Raw genomic sequence first — 17,878 nt, forward strand, 5'->3', positions numbered from 1 at the left:
GAGGAGCGGGAAAAGGAGACGCAAGAGCACAGCTTTGAAGCGCTGGAGAAGTCGGGCAGAGATCAAGGTGGCGGACAGAAGTAAAACGGTGAATCCAAGAATGAAAAAAGACAACACGGCACTGGCAGGTTCGGCCTGAGCCTGCGAAAAACCCAGACCTCCCCCGAGAATCGCCGACGCTCGCACAGCAGCCTGTCAGGCAAACCGGAAAGATTTCCTCGTGTCGATCTACCTGGACGTGATCATATTCTGGCACTGCACCAGGTGCTCTTCCAGCATCTCGAATTTCTCCTCCGTCGTGTTGAGGAGAACAACGTCTGTGTCCTTGTGTCTCTCTTGGTCGAAGGGAACTTCGCTCCATGTCGTCTCGAGCATCTTCAGCGTCTTCTCCATCACCGCTTCCTGCTTCGCCTGTCACCGAAAGACAGACGGCATCTGGTCTCATGTTCTACAACGCACCGTCGCCGAATCAAGGAAACCCTCCACGTTCTTTGCGCTTTTCCCCCGCATTCTTCTCGTTTGCCGTCTTCTCGCGCCCTTCCAGTTATCGCTCAGATGCCTTCTCCACGTCTCTGTCTTTCGCAGAGGCGTCCCAGCAACAGGGGGGAAACCGGTCAGGTGCCTTTCTGTGCTTTTCATCCAGCGCAAAACCCGCACGAAACGACGGGGGATCTCCAGGCCTCTCTGCCTCGATGGTTCTTCCGCGGCTATCTCCCTCTCCAGGACCGCACCCTTCTTCCTCCTCCTTTCCTCTCTTTTTTACCCCCCTTTGCGCCTGAAAGGAGTCAGCTTTCCCACACACGGCGCAGCTCCAGTGCCCCGCATGTGCCTCCCTCGATATGTGCATAGTCTCTCCAGGTCCGAGGCGCTCTGTCGCTTTCTCGCGTTTTCGGCTCTTACGCGATCGGTGATTTCTTCCACAGGTCCCTGGAAGTTCCACAGCTGTAGCCGCTCAATCGTTTTCAAAGGCATGTCGTCTGCAATTTCCGTGCCGTCGGCGTTCACCACTCGCAGCAACTCTGCCCAGTGTCTCGCGCGCATCGAGCCGTCCCGCAGTTCCGCCACGAGGGGAATGAAGACCAACCACCTTTTGAGCGTCTCATGCAGACCCAGATACGCGTCGCACTTTCTGTCGATCTGAACGAACCAGACAGCAGAAAAAAAGAGGCGAAGGCAACGGGGCGGCCTGGACACAGCCGTTGCGCGACTGCGCGAGAGACCGAGACCGCGAGGACCTCGAACTCGAGGTTCAGCAAGGAGACAGAAAGTGCTTTCTCTCTGCGTTCTCGCGCTAGCTGTATGCGTGGCGATAGGGCAGCTGCAGAACCGCGACCGGAAGACGGACTTCCAGACGAGTCCACAACGAGTGAGGCTTTAGAACCAACTGCCGTTAGGCAACGAGGCAAACGGTTCGGACGACAGAGAAAAACTTTTAGGAAAGACACTGGCGAGTCAGCGGGTGGACGGAGAGACCACGACGCCTTGTTCCACGTTACGGTGCGTCCATGAAACCAACTGCACTTTTACTTGCGAAGTCAGGACACCTCTGTGTATCTCCCAAGATGCAGGTCCCTACTTGTCTAGAAGCTTGTATGAACCGGCCGTGTAGATAGCCACATAGATTTACATTTGGAGATACAGACGATCCAGTGCCTGTAAGGGCATTGTGGACGCTTGCCGGTGTCTACGCAACGAATAGAGCTCGACATTGGCGTGTGTAACTGCATACGTAAGAGAGCAAATGTGGCTATAAATGTTTCCTATTTCCATGTGGGCGTGACGTTCGCGACGGTCATACCTTCAGATCTTTCAGCCCTTTTTGGAGCCGTTTCACGTCTTGTTCAATGTTTGGAGCATCGACGTCTCCCCACGGGGTTTCTAAGAGCGAGGCAAATGTTTGCAGAGTTTGACGGGTGAAGGTCCAGAAGACGCGAACGCTGTTCAGCTCTTCCAGAATACCAGCGATGGCGGCTTTCGCAGGGTCCAAGTCTTCCACGAACCCGAAGCTTGCCGCCAGCGTCTCCAGTTCCTGATACGAAAGCGAACGAACGGCACGCGTGCGCGAGCTTTAAACGGAAACGGACGGACCAGGCATACACAGAAAAGGCGCTGTACTCGAGAGGATAAGAGAAACTCAGAAACCAGCAGTCGCCGTGTCTCTCTCAGGGAGGAAAAAACGAACGAGGGAAAGATCTTCCCAAGAGTGCCATCTGCAAACAGAAGTTCGAAGCCCCACTGTGCTTCTCTGTAGCTGTGTGTTGCTCCGTATATATACCTACACATATGCATCTCTAAAGATATGCAGCTCTCTTGCGCTGCATTTACGTGTGCACACATACTTGCAAATGTATAGGTACATCTACATGTATATACATATATAACATGGTAGGTACATCTACATGTATATACATATATAACATGTAGAAAGGGACTGTTTTCGGGGTGAACAGATATTAATACTTTTGCTGAGACAGTTCGTCGGAGAAACTCGCCCGTCCGGATCTCCATGACTCCCTCCATTCTGACCGGGCTTTCCAGTCGCGTCACTTGCCTATCTCGCTCTGTCGCTATGCATATAGATGCGCCTCTTAGGCTCCTACAAATGCATACGTATTCTCAAATGTGGATACAGTCATCTCACGGGCTGTAAATGTAAATGAGGAAGCGGAAATGTGCCGAGGCCAACGTCCTCACCTTCACAGTGGAGGTGTAAGCAGTGACTCCACCCTCGACTGCATCCATGCTCTGAGTGGCGTTGTCGATGCCTCTTTGGAAAAAGTAGAAGTCGAGTGATTTTAAATTGATTTGAGTTTCCTTGACCGCTTGCTCGAACTCAGCAATCCTCTTTCGCGTCCGAAGCGACTCCGCATTTGACGCGCCTTGAACCTCCTTCTCTCGCTTCTTCACCAGGCGCCTACGGAAAGACCAGAGAAAAACAGAGAGAGAGAGCGAATGAGAAAAGGAAGGAAAGAGTGGAAGGGAGAAGAAAGAGTAGACGAGCGAGAGGAGAGAGAGATTGAAAGAGAAAAGAGAGAGAGAGAGAAAGAAAGAGGGGAAAGTGGAGGGAAGGAAGAAAAAAGGACGAATGGGAACCAACTCCCGGTGAGAAAGAGAGCGAGAAAAACATCAAGGAGTGGTAAACGCTGCTCCCCTACCCGACACACAGAAGTGTTTTTTCTGTCCTGTTCTTTTCGCCGAGTTCATTCCGGTGATGAGTCAACACCCATCGCGACGTACGAGGAGACCGGCAGTCAAACAGATGACGAGTAAAAGAATCCTCATGACAGACACGTGCTCCGCTATCCCTGATTCTACACATGCTTGTGTATGCATATACATGTATATATATACATATATACATATTGCACACGTGCATATATACATCTGTAAATATATATGTATATATATCATACCGCGCCCACAGGAGCAATTTGCCTCTGTGCTGTTCTAGCATCGTCGTGTTTGAGAGCAGTGAACTGCCAGCAAGAGCGTCACTGTGGTTTCAGCGCAGATCTGTGCCCGTGCACTTGCATGCGCAGGAGCTGATGCAGTGTTGTGTGCCTTTCTCGTTCCGGATTTCCGGCGGGAAACGGCGCGCCCGTCGCTGGACCCTCAGCGGAAGCGCGAGCGCTTACTCGAGGGAATTGTACTTGCTTGTGGCGTTCTTCAGCGCCCTCGAATTCGCTTCCGTCGTTGCGCCCTGATGCTCCAAGCAACTCAAGACAGCCTGGACGGTCTCCCGCTGGAGCAGAAGACTGTCTTTCTGTTTCTCCATTTGCGAGATGTGGTGGCGAACCGCCAGCAGCGTCTTGACATCATCGGCCTTCACCACCGTCTGAGAGAAGCGAAAAGCGACAAACGGAGACAGGTGGAGCGTTGGAGGGGCCGAAACGCGAACCGAAAGGCGCAGAAAAACGTCCAGTCACATAGAAAAAGGAGACCGAGTGGAGATACACCTGGGTGAGGAATCGGCGGATATAAACCCGCGGGTGTGACGCGGGCGATGCCCGAACAGAAGCGTCTCCACTTTGGAGACGCAAACGAAGCAGAGATCGCAGTTTTCAAACGTTTCGGCGCGGGAAGGCTTCTCGCGCGCTTCACTCAAATGCGAGGACAACGATCCAGGAAAATGCAAGTTAGCACCCGCTTTGCCTGCTCCAGGGAAGGAAAGAGAGCGTGGAACTCCACGACATCAGCGACGATTCACTGAGCATGCGAGCGAAAGAACGCGTCGTCATTCCTTGAAAAAAAAACCGGATAGGAACCTCGGTAGGGCACTGGAAATGTCTTTCCTCAACGGCGCATTTTCAAGTACGACGTGTTACGCATGTAGTCACATATGCGTATATAAATACATCCATTATACGTATACATGGATGTACGTACGGGCGAGTGAAATTGTATCGAATATGTGTATGCGCTTTCGGTATATATATATATATATGTAACTGTGACTGTACATCGACATTTTTTTAAGCAAAAACGGATTATGCATAAATGTATATATATATATATATACATATATATATATATATATATATATATATACATGCATATTCATGTGAACGGATATGTGAGTTTTTTAGGGGGAGACGGAGCGACGGGACTGTCTTCCGTGTTCTCGAGTCTGTGGTGTCTCTGGAAGGCACAAGCGGGTTTCCTCTGCGTTGTGTTTCTTCTCAGGCCATCTGCTCGCACCTGGACACCGGCTTCTGTCTTGGCGTGGAATTCCTCCATTTCCGCAATCGATCGGCTTATATACGAAGTGACGAGAGGCCCAGCCATGTCGTTTGCGCGGTTTCGAGCTCGATCCACAAAGGACGCCAAAAAAGGCGATCCCCTTAAGGGCTCTGGAGCTTTGCCTTCGTCGACAAAACTCACGTCGACGATCGCCTCGCCCGGCGTTTTGGCGTGGTACTTCACAATGTACTTTCCGTTGTTTTGGTCGAGAATCTCGACATCGAGTTCAACAGATTGCTGCGAATCCGCAGACAGCAAACCGCAGCAGAAACCGGACAGACAAATGCGGAGCGTCACTCGCTGCAAAAGTATATATATATATATATATATATATAGGCATGGACGCCTGTATGCATCTAGAAGCATAGCAAGCGAGGATCATGCAGATAGTTAATGTAAACGTGTGACCATCTCCAAGAAAAGGCCAATATTAATGTATCGATAGTGAGGTATGGACGACTGAGTATAGGTGGGCGTTTTTGCTGAAGGATTGTCTTTGGGCTGATGTCTCACAACACCTTTGGCCCCAGATCTAGATCTCTTTGTATACTCTTTTCGCATAATCCGCGCAGATATATACACATAGTGATACACGGGTGTAGGTATCTCTCTCTGTACTTCTATGTATATACGTGGCAGTGTACCTCTGGATTGTCTCGGGGGTGATGCGTAACCACAACTTTGAAGACATCACTTCCAGAAGTCCGGTTTTCTCCGGCGCCGTTTCGCGCTTGAATGACAAACATTGTAGGCGCAGCCGTCGAGCCTTCTTGGAGAAGGCCCGGTCCGAAGGCGAGGCATTCCTTTGCGACTGTGTTCTTGTAGTAGTGGAAGGTGGTCCACGTCGTCGTAAAATCTTTCCCTCCAATCTTCACACGCACTTCACACGGACGGCTCTCTAAAAACATAAACGAGAAGCGCACCATAAACACGCGCTATCTCTCTCCACTTCCCTCCACGGAGACCTTCCATCTGTGGGGCCTCCAGGTATCTGTTTGGACCTCGCTCTTTGTCTACAGAGATGGTGTGTATCTTTGCGGATGTGCATATCTGTTTCGACCTGTCCATCTCGATCGAAGTGTCGCGCTCCACACTTTCGTGTCTCTCTACATCTCTCTGTATCGGCATTGCCTCTCTCTGTCCATCTCAGGCGCGGATCCGCTGTATCCATTTCTAGGCCTCGGGGGCCCTGGGTGTCTCTCTCGACTCCCGGATACCTCTCTCACGCTCTCTCTGCCTAGCGGTCACCCGGTCTCTTCCAACGCCTCTGTCTCTCCCTCGCTCCACACCTTTATTTACACGTGGACGAACAGGTGGGGCGTGGGGCGAGTCGCACTAGGGTGATCGACAGAAACTGAGAGCTTTCTCTGAATCGAGAGCAGACTTGTCGCTGTTCACCCGTGGAACTTCCCCTCTGTTCTCCATTCGGCGCCTCACTGACCGATGCCTCCCTTGACGCATGCGGTGCGTGCGACGACTTCTGTGGCGCTAACGAATTCTGCTGGAACGTCGACGTGCTGGTCGTGAGCCTGGAAACGGACGGTGATGATTCCTTCCGTGAAGCCCGCGCCTCGAACGGAGACTTGCGTATTTCCCGTCACGGGGCCCAGGTCGGGGGCGATGCAGGTGATCGCGTAAGGCGGCCCGACGATGGACGAGACGTTCAGCGTCCAGATGTCGTCTAACCAGTCGTCAACCCTGAGAACGAGACGGCGAAAGGCAAACGGGGAAAAGGTTGGAGAAAAAACACAGAAACGCTGCAAATGAGCGAAGGAATGGGGCGAGATAGAACGGGAATGGGGAGGCCCGAAGGGAGGTGAAACAGACCACGGGGCAGGCGCTTTAGGCCCGAGTTTCTGCTTCGCGGTCTCTGTGTGTTGGCGCCTGGCATCGGCGAGACGAAAGGGAAAAAGCGACGGCCACGGCGGCCGAAATGAGAGAGATTCCTTTCGGCTGCTGAGGAAAGACGACAGAAGGGATGGCGGGCACCGTGCTGGAGTTCTGACGTGTTTTCTCCTCTGAGAGCGAGAGCGACTCGGCAGCGCGTCCAGCCCTGGTCGCAAGCACTGCTCCCGAGTTCCGCCAGGCGACCTCTCTTTCGTCCTTTTCCTCGTGTTCGCTTTCGCTCCCTCCTCTGTCTCTCCCTCGCCTTGCCCCGATCCTTCTTCGGTCTGTCTTTGTTCTTCCGTGTCTCTTACCAGCCTCCAAAGAGGACCAAGAGTGACTCTTCGGCGTCGTAGGCCATCGCTGCATGCTCCCGCGCTCGCGGGGCTAGCCGGGAGGTCTCGAGCGCTTCCACGTGGACGTGATTCAGACTGTTTTTTCTTTCGAGTTCTGAAGGAGCCGTGCTCTTTCGCGTCGGTTTTCGGACTTCCTCCAGCGCAGGCGCGTCCCAGCGCTTGGCACTGCCGAGTGTCAGGACACCCACGTCGTTCAGCAGCGTGCAGTCACTGCGTCTCTGAGAACTGTCCGAGTCGGAAGAATTCCCCCCGAAAACAAACACCTTCCAGTCAGGGATCGCCTCCACCAGTTGGTAGCCGCAGTTCCAACGCGGCGGACTCCCCCGCCACGGCAAATCCATGTCGGACCTGAGACAGGGAAAGGGACACAGAGAGGCCATACACCCGAATATGCAAATGTATGCGCCTCTAGGGGGACAGTTTTGACATCTGCATACATGTTGTCACGCTCTTCGGAAACATAGGTTTTTGAGGGCCATATGCATGTGCCTAAAGGCAAGTGCAAAAGCCAGTATACCTATATCTATTTATATATGTATATATATATATATATATATGGGTGTGCTTTAGTGAACATGTACCCTCTGTCTGTGCATCGACACAGTTGAACGTTGGGCTGAAAAGAGACCCCGCGTACCAGTCACAGACGAGGAGGTCGAAGGCGAACAAATCGTTGAATTGTGTTTCGGAGTTCCAGCCTGGAAGTGCGCATCAGAAAGGACTGTCTGCAGTGTATGTACACCTGCGCGCGTCGCCGACCTGCGGCTCTAAATCCGTGGAGAGAAAAGCGGGCCGACCAGGCCGTTTGTCTTTTCAACTGCACAGCGGTCGGTTTTACAACATGCTCATCACAGCCCCCGTTCAGGTTCGGATCAAACGAATTGTCTTTCCTAGGACACGAAGGTACTGACGCACCTAACTGCTTGTAGCGACAAAACGTGGAAGTTTCCCTAAAACCAAACGCCGCATGTTAGAGTATTCCTGTTCAGCATGATATACATTTACCATCCGTACTATGTTTGAAAATGGGCGTGCGGTGTAGGAGAGGGATAGTCAACGACAAGGAACAAGATGTGGAAGACGCACTACTACACCGGACACTGCCGGTCTGGTCGAGACACGAAATAGTGTTTCGTCCATAGACACTTTACCTCCAAAAACAAAGAGTTGGTTGTCTTTTACCGTCGAGCAGTGACCACACCTGCGAAGAAGAGAGGATTCAGGCCATGCCTAATCTCCACTCTCTGATCTGAACGCGGACGGAATCCGTTGGGGCTCTCAATTTCCTAAAACCTCGGCTGTTTGGAGAGCGCTTCCATTCTGACTCTCTCAAACCAAAGTTACCGGCTGTCTACCTAGCACGAAAATCCAAAGTCAATCCTCGATCATTCGTGTGTCTCTCGTAAAACGCCTGATCGCCGTGGAACACCGTGTGTCTTCGTCGACTCAGACCTATAGAAGCTGCAGTCTGTTTTCCACGCGTCTCTGTTCCTACCTGCTTTTTTATTGACATCAACTTGATTTCGTGTGTAAAGAGGATGCACACAGTACACCTAAACTGGACTTTGAAAATGCTGCCTTACCGAGGAGCCGGGGCGTTTCCAGTGTATCTCACTTCTGCCCATGTGAGTTCGTCCAGGTCGAGAACCCACACATCGTTGAATGCCTTTCGCGTGTATTTGTAGCCTCCGTGACCTCCAAAGACGACAATTTTAGAACGCCCATTGCTTTCCCACAAACTGGCAGTATGGTTACATCGCGGGGGAGGCAGAGCGGGGGCTGTGTCGAGCGCTGTCGCCTCTGACAAGAGCGCGAAACACAGATCAGCCTTAGAGATCGTGCAGGAAAGGCTCGAGGCCACAAGACGAATACGGTCCGTTGTGGTGTTTTCGGCAATTTGGTCCAAGACGCGAGGAGAGTGAGACCGTGTGGACGAATTGCCACATGCTTCAGAGAGAGAATGTGTCTTTTCCTTTCCTGCTACGAACTCGTGCGCTCGTGTGCGTGGCACATCTTGAACAATTGCAAGGCCGGCCTCGCCTGTAGCGAAACGCTTCTCGTTTCGACGCCACCACGTATTCGAGAGAGTATTCCATCAAGAACGCCGCGTTCTCTGTCTCTGTTCGTACATTTGAATATACAAATATGTGCGCGTATCTGTGACTGCTTGCTATTGGCGGCTAGATGTATGTGACAGCAGCGTGGACACACATTCATCTACGTCTACACATACATCTACGAATTGTATACGCATATATATAAAATATTTGCAGGTGTATTGAGATATATAAATGTGCTAGCACCTTCCGTTTGGCCTCATTGCGAATGTGGAGAGGCGCGAGATTGCTTTACCAGAATCAGTTGGAACGTCTTCCATGGCAACGAGATGCGACATGTAACCGAAGAAATCTTCTCTTTCCGACGAGGCACCCTGCATGGCAGGAAACATTGGCACAGTTATAAACAGGTTTGCGTTTCTCACGTTTCCTCGGCTCGCCTCAGACGGTTTCAGTAGAACGTTTAGGGCTGTTCTCGTTTCACGAACAGGCGCTGTGATGTGTGCCCGTGCGGCGCATCCACAGTCTAACATCCGTTTAGCTGTGAAGACACCCATGCGTCTGGTATATACCAGGCATACATTCACGCATGTGCAAACATATAACCCTAGGTCTATATAAATGTGCATTCATATATATACATATATTTATAGCTATAGCTGCGATGAATCGAGAGGTTTTCGAGAGCTAGGATCCTTGGTTGTTTGTGCTTATCGCGTTGTGTGATACGCATGTGTGTCTGCTTTTCATTCGTTGTCTCTTGTCCTCTGTGTAGGACCTCTCCAGGTGGAGCAAGGCCACACGCCTGGATGCATTTCCCAGAGCGTCCAAGGGCGCGAGACAAATCACACCCACCATCAAATTCAAGTTCGGCAGAAGATTTGCCATCGCCGAGTGTCTGAAGAGCAGGAACTCAGGAAGCGACTTGCATCGCTTTTCTCTTCATGGCGCGTGCTCGGTTTCTTCCGAGTGTACTCGCCAACCCCTTGCTACATGTCTAGACCGCCTTTGACAGCAAAACGACGTGATCAGCTGTCGCGCAAAACTCCCCAGAAAAAAGTAGTTTGCATAAACCTAGGAATCCCATTTTTAATGTGTAACAGGACTCTCCCTTCGAGCCCTAAACCCTGGAACGTGCCCAGATCTATCTTCCTCCTACTGCTACAGACCGTTTTACTGGTACCCTTCCCCGTCTACATCATTCTGGTGAAAATCTACAGACGTTGACAGCACCTCAGACGGCGTCTCTCCGCCACAGGATCTGTCGCCTACGCTGTGTCAGTCTTCCTGCTCTTGGCCTGATATCTGCAACTCATACACAGCACTCGAGATGCACAGCACACCTGTCGGTTTCCTTGGCGAACCGTCTGCGCGTTCGCTGCCTACGAAGGAGTATACGCAGCGCGCCGAAAAATTGTGAGAGGCATGCGATTCAACAGATGACAAAGGACCGACTGAGAGAGAAAACACGCGAAAGCCCAACCAGAAGCGCGAGGCATCGTGAACGAGATGCAGGCGATCAACTCTCGATTTGGAGCCTCGGACATGTTTTAAATGTTCCTAAAGATATATGGAGACACACATGTAGAGCAACCTGTAGATGATGCGTGCATGCCTCTGTGTAGAAAACGAGAAGAAAAGAGGCGCATGGGGATAGAGACCGGAAGTAAAAAAGAGAGAGAGAACGTGAGCGGATTCCGAGAGGAGGAGGAACAGAACGGGCGACGGCGGGGCCCACAGCAGAGGGAACCTAACAGAGAACGACGAAGAAATGGAATGGTAAAAGGGTGGCATGCGAGGGCGTTCAGTGACCGTGGCGTCGCCTTGTGATTCAGCTGGGGCATACAAAGTTCTTTGTACAGATTTGTTCATAGACAAGCGAGTATGGGTTTCGTCTAGACGAGTCGGTATCATGGGCGGTTGATGCAGCTCTTATGAACCGAACCGAAACAAATATTCAGAGAAATTAATGTGCGCATGCATGTGAAAAAGCATATACTTTTTCAGGGCCAGAGAGTCCACACGTATGTAATGGGGGACTTTGCGGTGTTCAAGATTCGATTTGCCTGCTGTCGCAACATCTCTCGGAGAGTTGTTCGCTTACTGCCGATTATCATGAGAGTTTTCGACATCCTGAAGAAACACACATGACATCCACGCTTGTTAGAAAACGCAAGCTGCCTCACCTTCAACGTATACCCATGCACATTGGTATTTCTCATGGGAAATGATCCACGTGTGTGTATATACTTGCAATATATGTATAGGAAGACCAAATGTAATCTGTTGTAGGCGACTCGAAATTTGAGGGGATTGGCGCATTTTGCGCGTGTCCCTTGTTGTCTCCAAACGCCACGTGTTGCAAAGATATGGAGAGAGATGGATGTGCTTTTGATTGTTTATTTCATGCCTACGGCTCAGAGGAACGGGCGCTGTCACGGATAGCCTCCGCTCCTTTTGAATGCCGCGCTAGTCGGGACAGGACACGGATACACAGTGTCGAGCACCCTAAACCCTAAAGTCGGAAAACGCGTCTCTCACCGGTCTCTCTTCGCCTCTGCAAACAAGCCGCTTGAAGGACTGAGACGCTGCGGAAAAACGAGAAGGCACCAGGAAAGCCCCGACTGACCCCCCAACCTTTCACGCGCGTAGGTTAGCTTTAGGCCCGATAAACGGCCGTTTTATTCTTTGCCTGGGTGTTTGCTACCGTCCGCACAGTTGGAGATAAAGGTAGGTTAGAGACGTAGGCTAGTGCTCGGCTCCCACTGAGGAGTCCAGGAGATACAGACGGTACAAGGATGAATGCCCATCTGCGCATCCAAGTTGATACTCGGTCACATGTTTTGACGCGCATTTCCACACAATTCCCTTCTCGCCGTTAAGAGGATAATGCACCAGAAAACGGGTTATATATATATATATATATGTATATATTCTAGAATGTATATTGTACTCATACAGATCAATAGTACAGGGGGCATTAGGCCAACTCTGCTACAGAGAAATCTTGGAGGCTTGACGAGTAGCGGCTAAAGGACAGTCTTCGAAAGGAGATGCTTCCAAGAGAGGAGTGATCCCGACGTGACACGGCTGTCGATGGCCTTCTCGACTTTCTTTGACTCTCGAACTGTTTTTCCTTTTTTACGCAAGAACAAGAAGGCTTCCATTCACACATAATTCAAAACCCTCTAGAGCTAGATCTTCAACGCGTGTCTTACCTATGCGCAGCTGAAACGATGCGGCGGTCAAGAGGTATATATCTATTTTCCCAAAGTATCTAGGTAGAAAACTATCTGCTTCATGTAGAAGGATACACCTATGTGAACCTCAGGCACAAACGTGCGCTAGCGGTAATCCTATCTATACAGAAATATATGCATACATTGACATATATTTGTGTAATATACATATATATGTATATATTGAGACGTGCAGATGCCTGGATGTGTGGATTCGCAGTTTTTTCCACGACTTTGGCTCACCGAGGTCAAGCGTCCAGCAGTCATTTTTGCAGATGAATGGAGACGCAGAGGAACAGCCCCCGAAGAAGAAGAGAAGATTCTCTGTTAGGGCAGTGCAACTGTGCATCGCCCTCGGGGGGGGGCGTAGCGCGGGAGGGATGGCAAGCTGCCTCCATGTCGCCGTCGCTGTACGAAGGTTTGACGCAAAGCGAGACGAAACGCGAGAAAGCTTCAAGAGCAAAAACAGGCAGATCCTCTCAGGTAGCCCTCTGGTGGAGAGGCGAACCGATGAATCGTTCTTGGCATCCCCATGCGTTTCCTTTTGTTCTACCTCGAACGTCCACCGCGCGAGACACTTGCAACTCAATCTACACGCATGCAGCTGTGTGTTGATATTCAGTGTAGACAGACTGCCATTTGTAGGCCACGCAGTCCTCGTTCGGAAATACTTTCCCTTTGCCGGTTAGGTGCACTTAGGAACGGTGACAGCTTTACATCCCTATAGTGGCATTTTGGACTTCAAAGCCCAGCACTCGTTTCCTCATGGAAGAAAGCACACCTTTCCCTCGTCGTTCTTCGCCTTTTTTGCTTTCTTACTTCGATGAATGCTCAAAAGGTAGACATCGTTGTTCGGCACTGGATTGTCGCTCGAATCGACACGGCCATCGACGCCTCCAAAGAGAACCACGCCTGCTGCTGTCGCCGTCAGCGAATGCCCCGACCGTCCAGAGACTTTCACATCTCCTCGCTGTTCCACTTTCGTCCAAAGATAAGGCTGTGGCTAAACACAGCAGGCAAATGCAACTGAGGCGCCAATGTCAACGCCTACTAACTACAGCGCAAACAATCCAGTCGACCGTATGGCCTTCTCGATGTGCCCAGAGAGAGGAGCATCGGCGAGTCTCTCTTGTACACACAACGCGACATCCCCCTCACGGGAAGGGAGACTCGGTACACTGGTGAGGAACTTCAAGGCTGTCTCCACGCTGCTAGTTCCTCACATGAATATACTTTTGCATGCTTGTGTTGATGTGAATGGCTAGTTGTGTAGATGCCAATGTACGTTGTATGATGGCCTATGCTTTGATGTGCAGGTCTGTTTGATTATTTGCATGCATGTACGTATATTTGTATGTATTTTCTGTGTATGTGAATGTGCGCGAGCGATGTGGGAGATGTTTGTTCCCAGTGGAACGAACTCCATCTGTAGCCGCGTGGCCCCGTATATTGCGTGTGATTACATTCAGATGCATGCATCTGTTGTGCGCATCCTCGAGCGCTGTATATGTGTGGGTCTTCCGCTGGAGGTAATTGTCCCAGGCTTTTGCTCGACGCGTTTGTGAAGTGAAGGACTCATTCCTCCAAAAGCATGTGGAAGAACTGAGGGCGAATCTTAGTTTTTTTTACATTGTTTGCGTATGCCGCTTAGGGATACTCGTGAAGGGCAAAAACGCTGGTCGACAACAAAGTTGCGAGTGCCTCACCATTCTGTCAGGTTGAGCCGTAGTTAGCAGCGATGCGACTGGTGAGAACAAATGTCTTTTTGTTCCCGTGGAAAAAGTGAGCACCCTTCTCCACGCACAAGAAAGGCGCTGTACGCTTTGAGATGTTCAACTTCTTTTCGGAACCGGAGAGAACGATATAGGGAAAGAAGGCTCGATCACCTGCCACGCATACACTAGAGACCGCCTAAAACGCGCAGCAACGGGCGTCGGCGGTTATGGAAAAACGAAAAGGGAGAAGCCTGTGAGTTTGGTTCAGGTCGGTCTCCTCGGATTAGCGGCGAAATGCCCGCTCACGTGAAAATACATGAAACGGGGCCGAAAGAGAGCGTGCGAGAGCGCTGGGGGAGACTCTCTGGAGGGTGAAGAGGAGAGAGAGAAGGGCGTTTTGCAAGGGACGGAGCAGTTTTTGATTCGCAGTTGCGCTTGCGTCCGCCTCTAGTAGGATGTGTGTTTTGAACTGGAAGGCAGAGATATTTTTGTTGCTATTTCCGGTGAGGAATTGAAGGGGACCGGAGAGCTTTGCAGCGGCAGGCGCGAGCTGCCAATCGGTTGCTGACCGTCCCCGTTCTCAGGCTCTCTGGCCCGTTAGCCTCACGTGGGGAAAACTCCAGTTCATGACATACACCCCTTGCAGCTTGAAGAGGAGAAATATGAGCCGAGTACGGAAATGGAGAAGCGACGGACAGAGCGATACACTGCCCAGATGGCGATTCGGAGCGGGAAGATGGTTAGATCAGCAGAACGATTGGCAAGAAAGAAGGTGTGAGTTGCCTTCTCAACAGGTACGCTTCCTCTGGGAAAATCCTAGGCTAAGCTTAAATAAATGTACGCAGGTCTGGAAAAGATTACGGATTGAGGAAGTTTTCACGAAGAGACTGAAGGTCCATATGGATAGACTGAGATATAGGGGGAGTCCATATCCTTAAGAGAGTTTCGGCTTTTTCCTTAGTACAGATATTTACAACAGATGTGTGTATGTAGCGATATGTTTGACTCGCGATGGAGAGGAAGGACCGTTGAAACCTGGCTTTCCGTGTCCCTTTCTTTCCCTTCCGGTGGCGGCTCAAGTCTTTGCTGTCCCCTTTAGATCTTTGCTCGTGTCTGTGTCAAGTTTGAGAGCCTACGAGAGGCGTCTTCGATGCCGTCTTGCTGATTTGTAGCCGAGAGACGAAAGCACGCTGCAACTGGAGAGCCGTGTGTCCGAAAGGAAAAACTGGAACAGTCTTGGTCGGGGGAGAGCCCAACTGGGATTTCATTCTTTTCCGTAGCGCCGAGAGGGCGGCTTTCAATCCCCTCTTTGGGCTCAGTGCTGAGGTTTGAGCCTTCCGGGAGATGTGAGAAAGACGCACGTGCCACGTGCACGATATGTCGATGCGAAACACTCCAGAGACAGATACAAAGGCTTGCGGAGATTTTTGTCTTCGGAAAATGAGAGAAACTCGCAAAAATGGAGGAATTGAGGCGGAGGGGTCTGCTGCGTCTACGCGTGCGGCCATGGCTTTCTCCCTCTGCTGCTGTTGCAAGGATGTCTATGTTTCGGGAAGTGGAAGACTTTTATTGTGAAGCTGCCAACCCAGCTTTTCAGGAAAACGGTAAGAAAAGCGGAAAACGTCCGAGACAACATGTGGCTTCTTCGCCAGCTATCGGGCCCCTCGCGCCGTGCCACTCTTGAGAAAACTGTGCACCTCGTAAAAGTGTCTTGCGTTTTCTCAGGAAAAGGTTGCGCTCTTCAGTCGCCCTCCGTTGATTTCTCTCGGCCGGAAAACCAAAGAGGCCTGCTGTCTTCGAGAGTGCGTTTCCATCTGGGGAAAAGCGCTCTCCAACTTCGTTCTGGGCGTGATTGAAAAACCGATGTTGTGAAGAAGGTACACACGACCACTAAACTAACAATGCTGGTACGCAGACTTTGTATGCAAGCTGAAGACTCAGTCGCGGAAACGATCCGTACATCTGCCTCGCTCCATATCGGCCGGGAACTGCAGGTTCGTTTGTCGAAATAGAGTTGCAACTTGCTCTCCAGAAGGGAGTTCCGTAGGCAGTTTCTGGACGAGGATTGGGCTTACCTTTTCTATGATTGTTCACGCTCTCTGACACAGTGGGAACAGATACGAGAGAGTGAAACGCACAACGCATACAAAACACGTTTCGAGAGTTCAGCGATTTGTTCCGCACAGCAACGCCTCGGAGGAATTCTTCACTCTGCTTTGCATGAACACACACGATGCACGGTTCGACTTCACGGTATCTGTTGAAGCAAGAGGAAGAGCGTGATCTTTTGGTTTCCCGCCTGATCGCTCTTTGCGCCTCACGAAGACACGTTTCTCCATTGTCTGGCTCAAACTCAAAGCCCTGAGCACACACAGGCTTAGATTCCAATACACGTTCGGTCACTTTGGAAACTTGAATGCGGATTTCTCCAGTTTCTCTGGACTGACCGAGCGCGAAAGACGCCGACCGCGCGAATCGTTGCGGTTTTCGACTTAAATGACTCTGTATGTAGACTTGCTCGTTGGTGTAGAAATTATTTTTTGCGTCAGGGGATGAGTAGGATCCGCACTGTTTCTTTTCATTTGCGCTGGGCGATTTTTTTGTTTGCGGCCTTTCGCTGATTCTCTTGAGTTTGAGAGTTAGTGTCACAGAGAAACAGCCACATTTACACGCTCCACATTTCTCTGTTTTAGATTGTGTCTTTGGGGCACATAGGACACTCTGCCCTTCCATACACTCTCTCCCCCATCTCCCCACGGTCTGCGTTAGAATTTACCGTTTTCCATGACCTGAAAGACAGCGGTTTATCCGGAGATGGCGAAGAGTCGTGCAGAACCTGTCACGCGAACAATCGATCTGCGATTTCGTATAAACTTTGTCCCGGGGTTTGTAGTCTGTTGGGTTTTCCAGAAGCGCTCCGGTAGTAAGATATAAATAAGATAGTAGCTAATCTACCATATATGATGTAAGTCTCTTGTGCAATAGCCCTACCGACAATAATCAAGGGGATCAAAAACGATATACCCAAAGTTCCTGCACGCTCTCCCTGGGACGGTACATAACCGTCATTCACACATAAGACGCCGGCATCTGTCGACGATTTACGAGGGTGAAAACGCGGACAGTGGGAGTCCGCTGACACGAAGCTGAGATTTGTCTCCAACAGAAAACTCTGCTGCTTTTCGTTTGCGGCTCTCTTCTCTGGCGATTCATACAGATGCAATTGCTCTTTCACTGAAAAAGACGCTCTAAAGAGTGCAGTCTGTTTTGAGAGGAATCAAGGTCTTCGTCGAGGAGTCGCTACGTTGACGTGGTTATTAATTTGGTTTTATCTTTTCAGCTGCCTGTGTACGGAAAGACTTGCAGGTGTTTCCATGTGAATTGAGAAATACGCCTTTTGGCTTTCTGTTTCTCCGTGGTCACTGGGACGAAAGGAAACTCAATTTGCCGATCGATGAGAGAGGAAGGAGCTCGCATGAGGAGAGGCGACTCGCATGCGCGGAATCTTCTGTCACACGCCTGACAGTTTTTAAAAATCTACTGGAGTTTTACGGCAGACGAGTGACTCTAGCCGGCCGGAAGTGTGCGCAAGAGAAAGGCGGAGCCGACAAACTCCCCAGGCGCGCTCGTTCTCGAGCGGCTTGTGCGTGCGTGTACGCGAGAAGTGGAAGAGAGAGGCTCGGCGGAGTATCATTGGATAATGCGAGGTTCCTCTCCACCAGTGAGAAAAGGCAGGGAACGCAAACAAGAAGTTACAGAGAAAACGAAATCAACTGCGCATCCGTATGAATGCAAATGGTACTGGAGTGCCTACCGGCCGACAGAAAACGCATGCACAAGGACTTGGAAGCTTTTTTGGTGACATGTAAAGGTATCTACACATAGAC

At 50.7% G+C, this 17,878-nt stretch overlaps 1 protein-coding gene across 1 annotated transcript in view; it reads right to left on the reverse strand.

Moving 5' to 3' along the window:
• NCLIV_026260 (GA26239, related) overlaps positions 1 to 9,429 on the reverse strand; it is a gene marked incomplete at both ends in the record, with an annotated part of 36,876 nt that extends 27,447 nt beyond the window's left edge. The window contains 12 exons of the mRNA XM_003882820.1: positions 233 to 411; positions 901 to 1,137; positions 1,799 to 2,029; positions 2,695 to 2,914; positions 3,636 to 3,835; positions 4,699 to 4,977; positions 5,385 to 5,638; positions 6,182 to 6,438; positions 6,939 to 7,328; positions 7,896 to 7,930; positions 8,596 to 8,780; positions 9,333 to 9,429. Of these exons, the coding sequence (XP_003882869.1) occupies positions 233 to 411; positions 901 to 1,137; positions 1,799 to 2,029; positions 2,695 to 2,914; positions 3,636 to 3,835; positions 4,699 to 4,977; positions 5,385 to 5,638; positions 6,182 to 6,438; positions 6,939 to 7,328; positions 7,896 to 7,930; positions 8,596 to 8,780; positions 9,333 to 9,429 (2,564 nt within the window). The remainder of the gene's footprint in view (positions 1 to 232; positions 412 to 900; positions 1,138 to 1,798; positions 2,030 to 2,694; positions 2,915 to 3,635; positions 3,836 to 4,698; positions 4,978 to 5,384; positions 5,639 to 6,181; positions 6,439 to 6,938; positions 7,329 to 7,895; positions 7,931 to 8,595; positions 8,781 to 9,332) is intronic.
• Between the last annotated feature and the right edge of the window lie 8,449 nt (positions 9,430 to 17,878).

This window comes from Neospora caninum, chromosome VIIb (assembly GCF_000208865.1).
Source record: "Neospora caninum Liverpool complete genome, chromosome VIIb".
In the NCBI taxonomy this organism is placed as follows: Eukaryota; Apicomplexa; class Conoidasida; order Eucoccidiorida; family Sarcocystidae; genus Neospora; species Neospora caninum.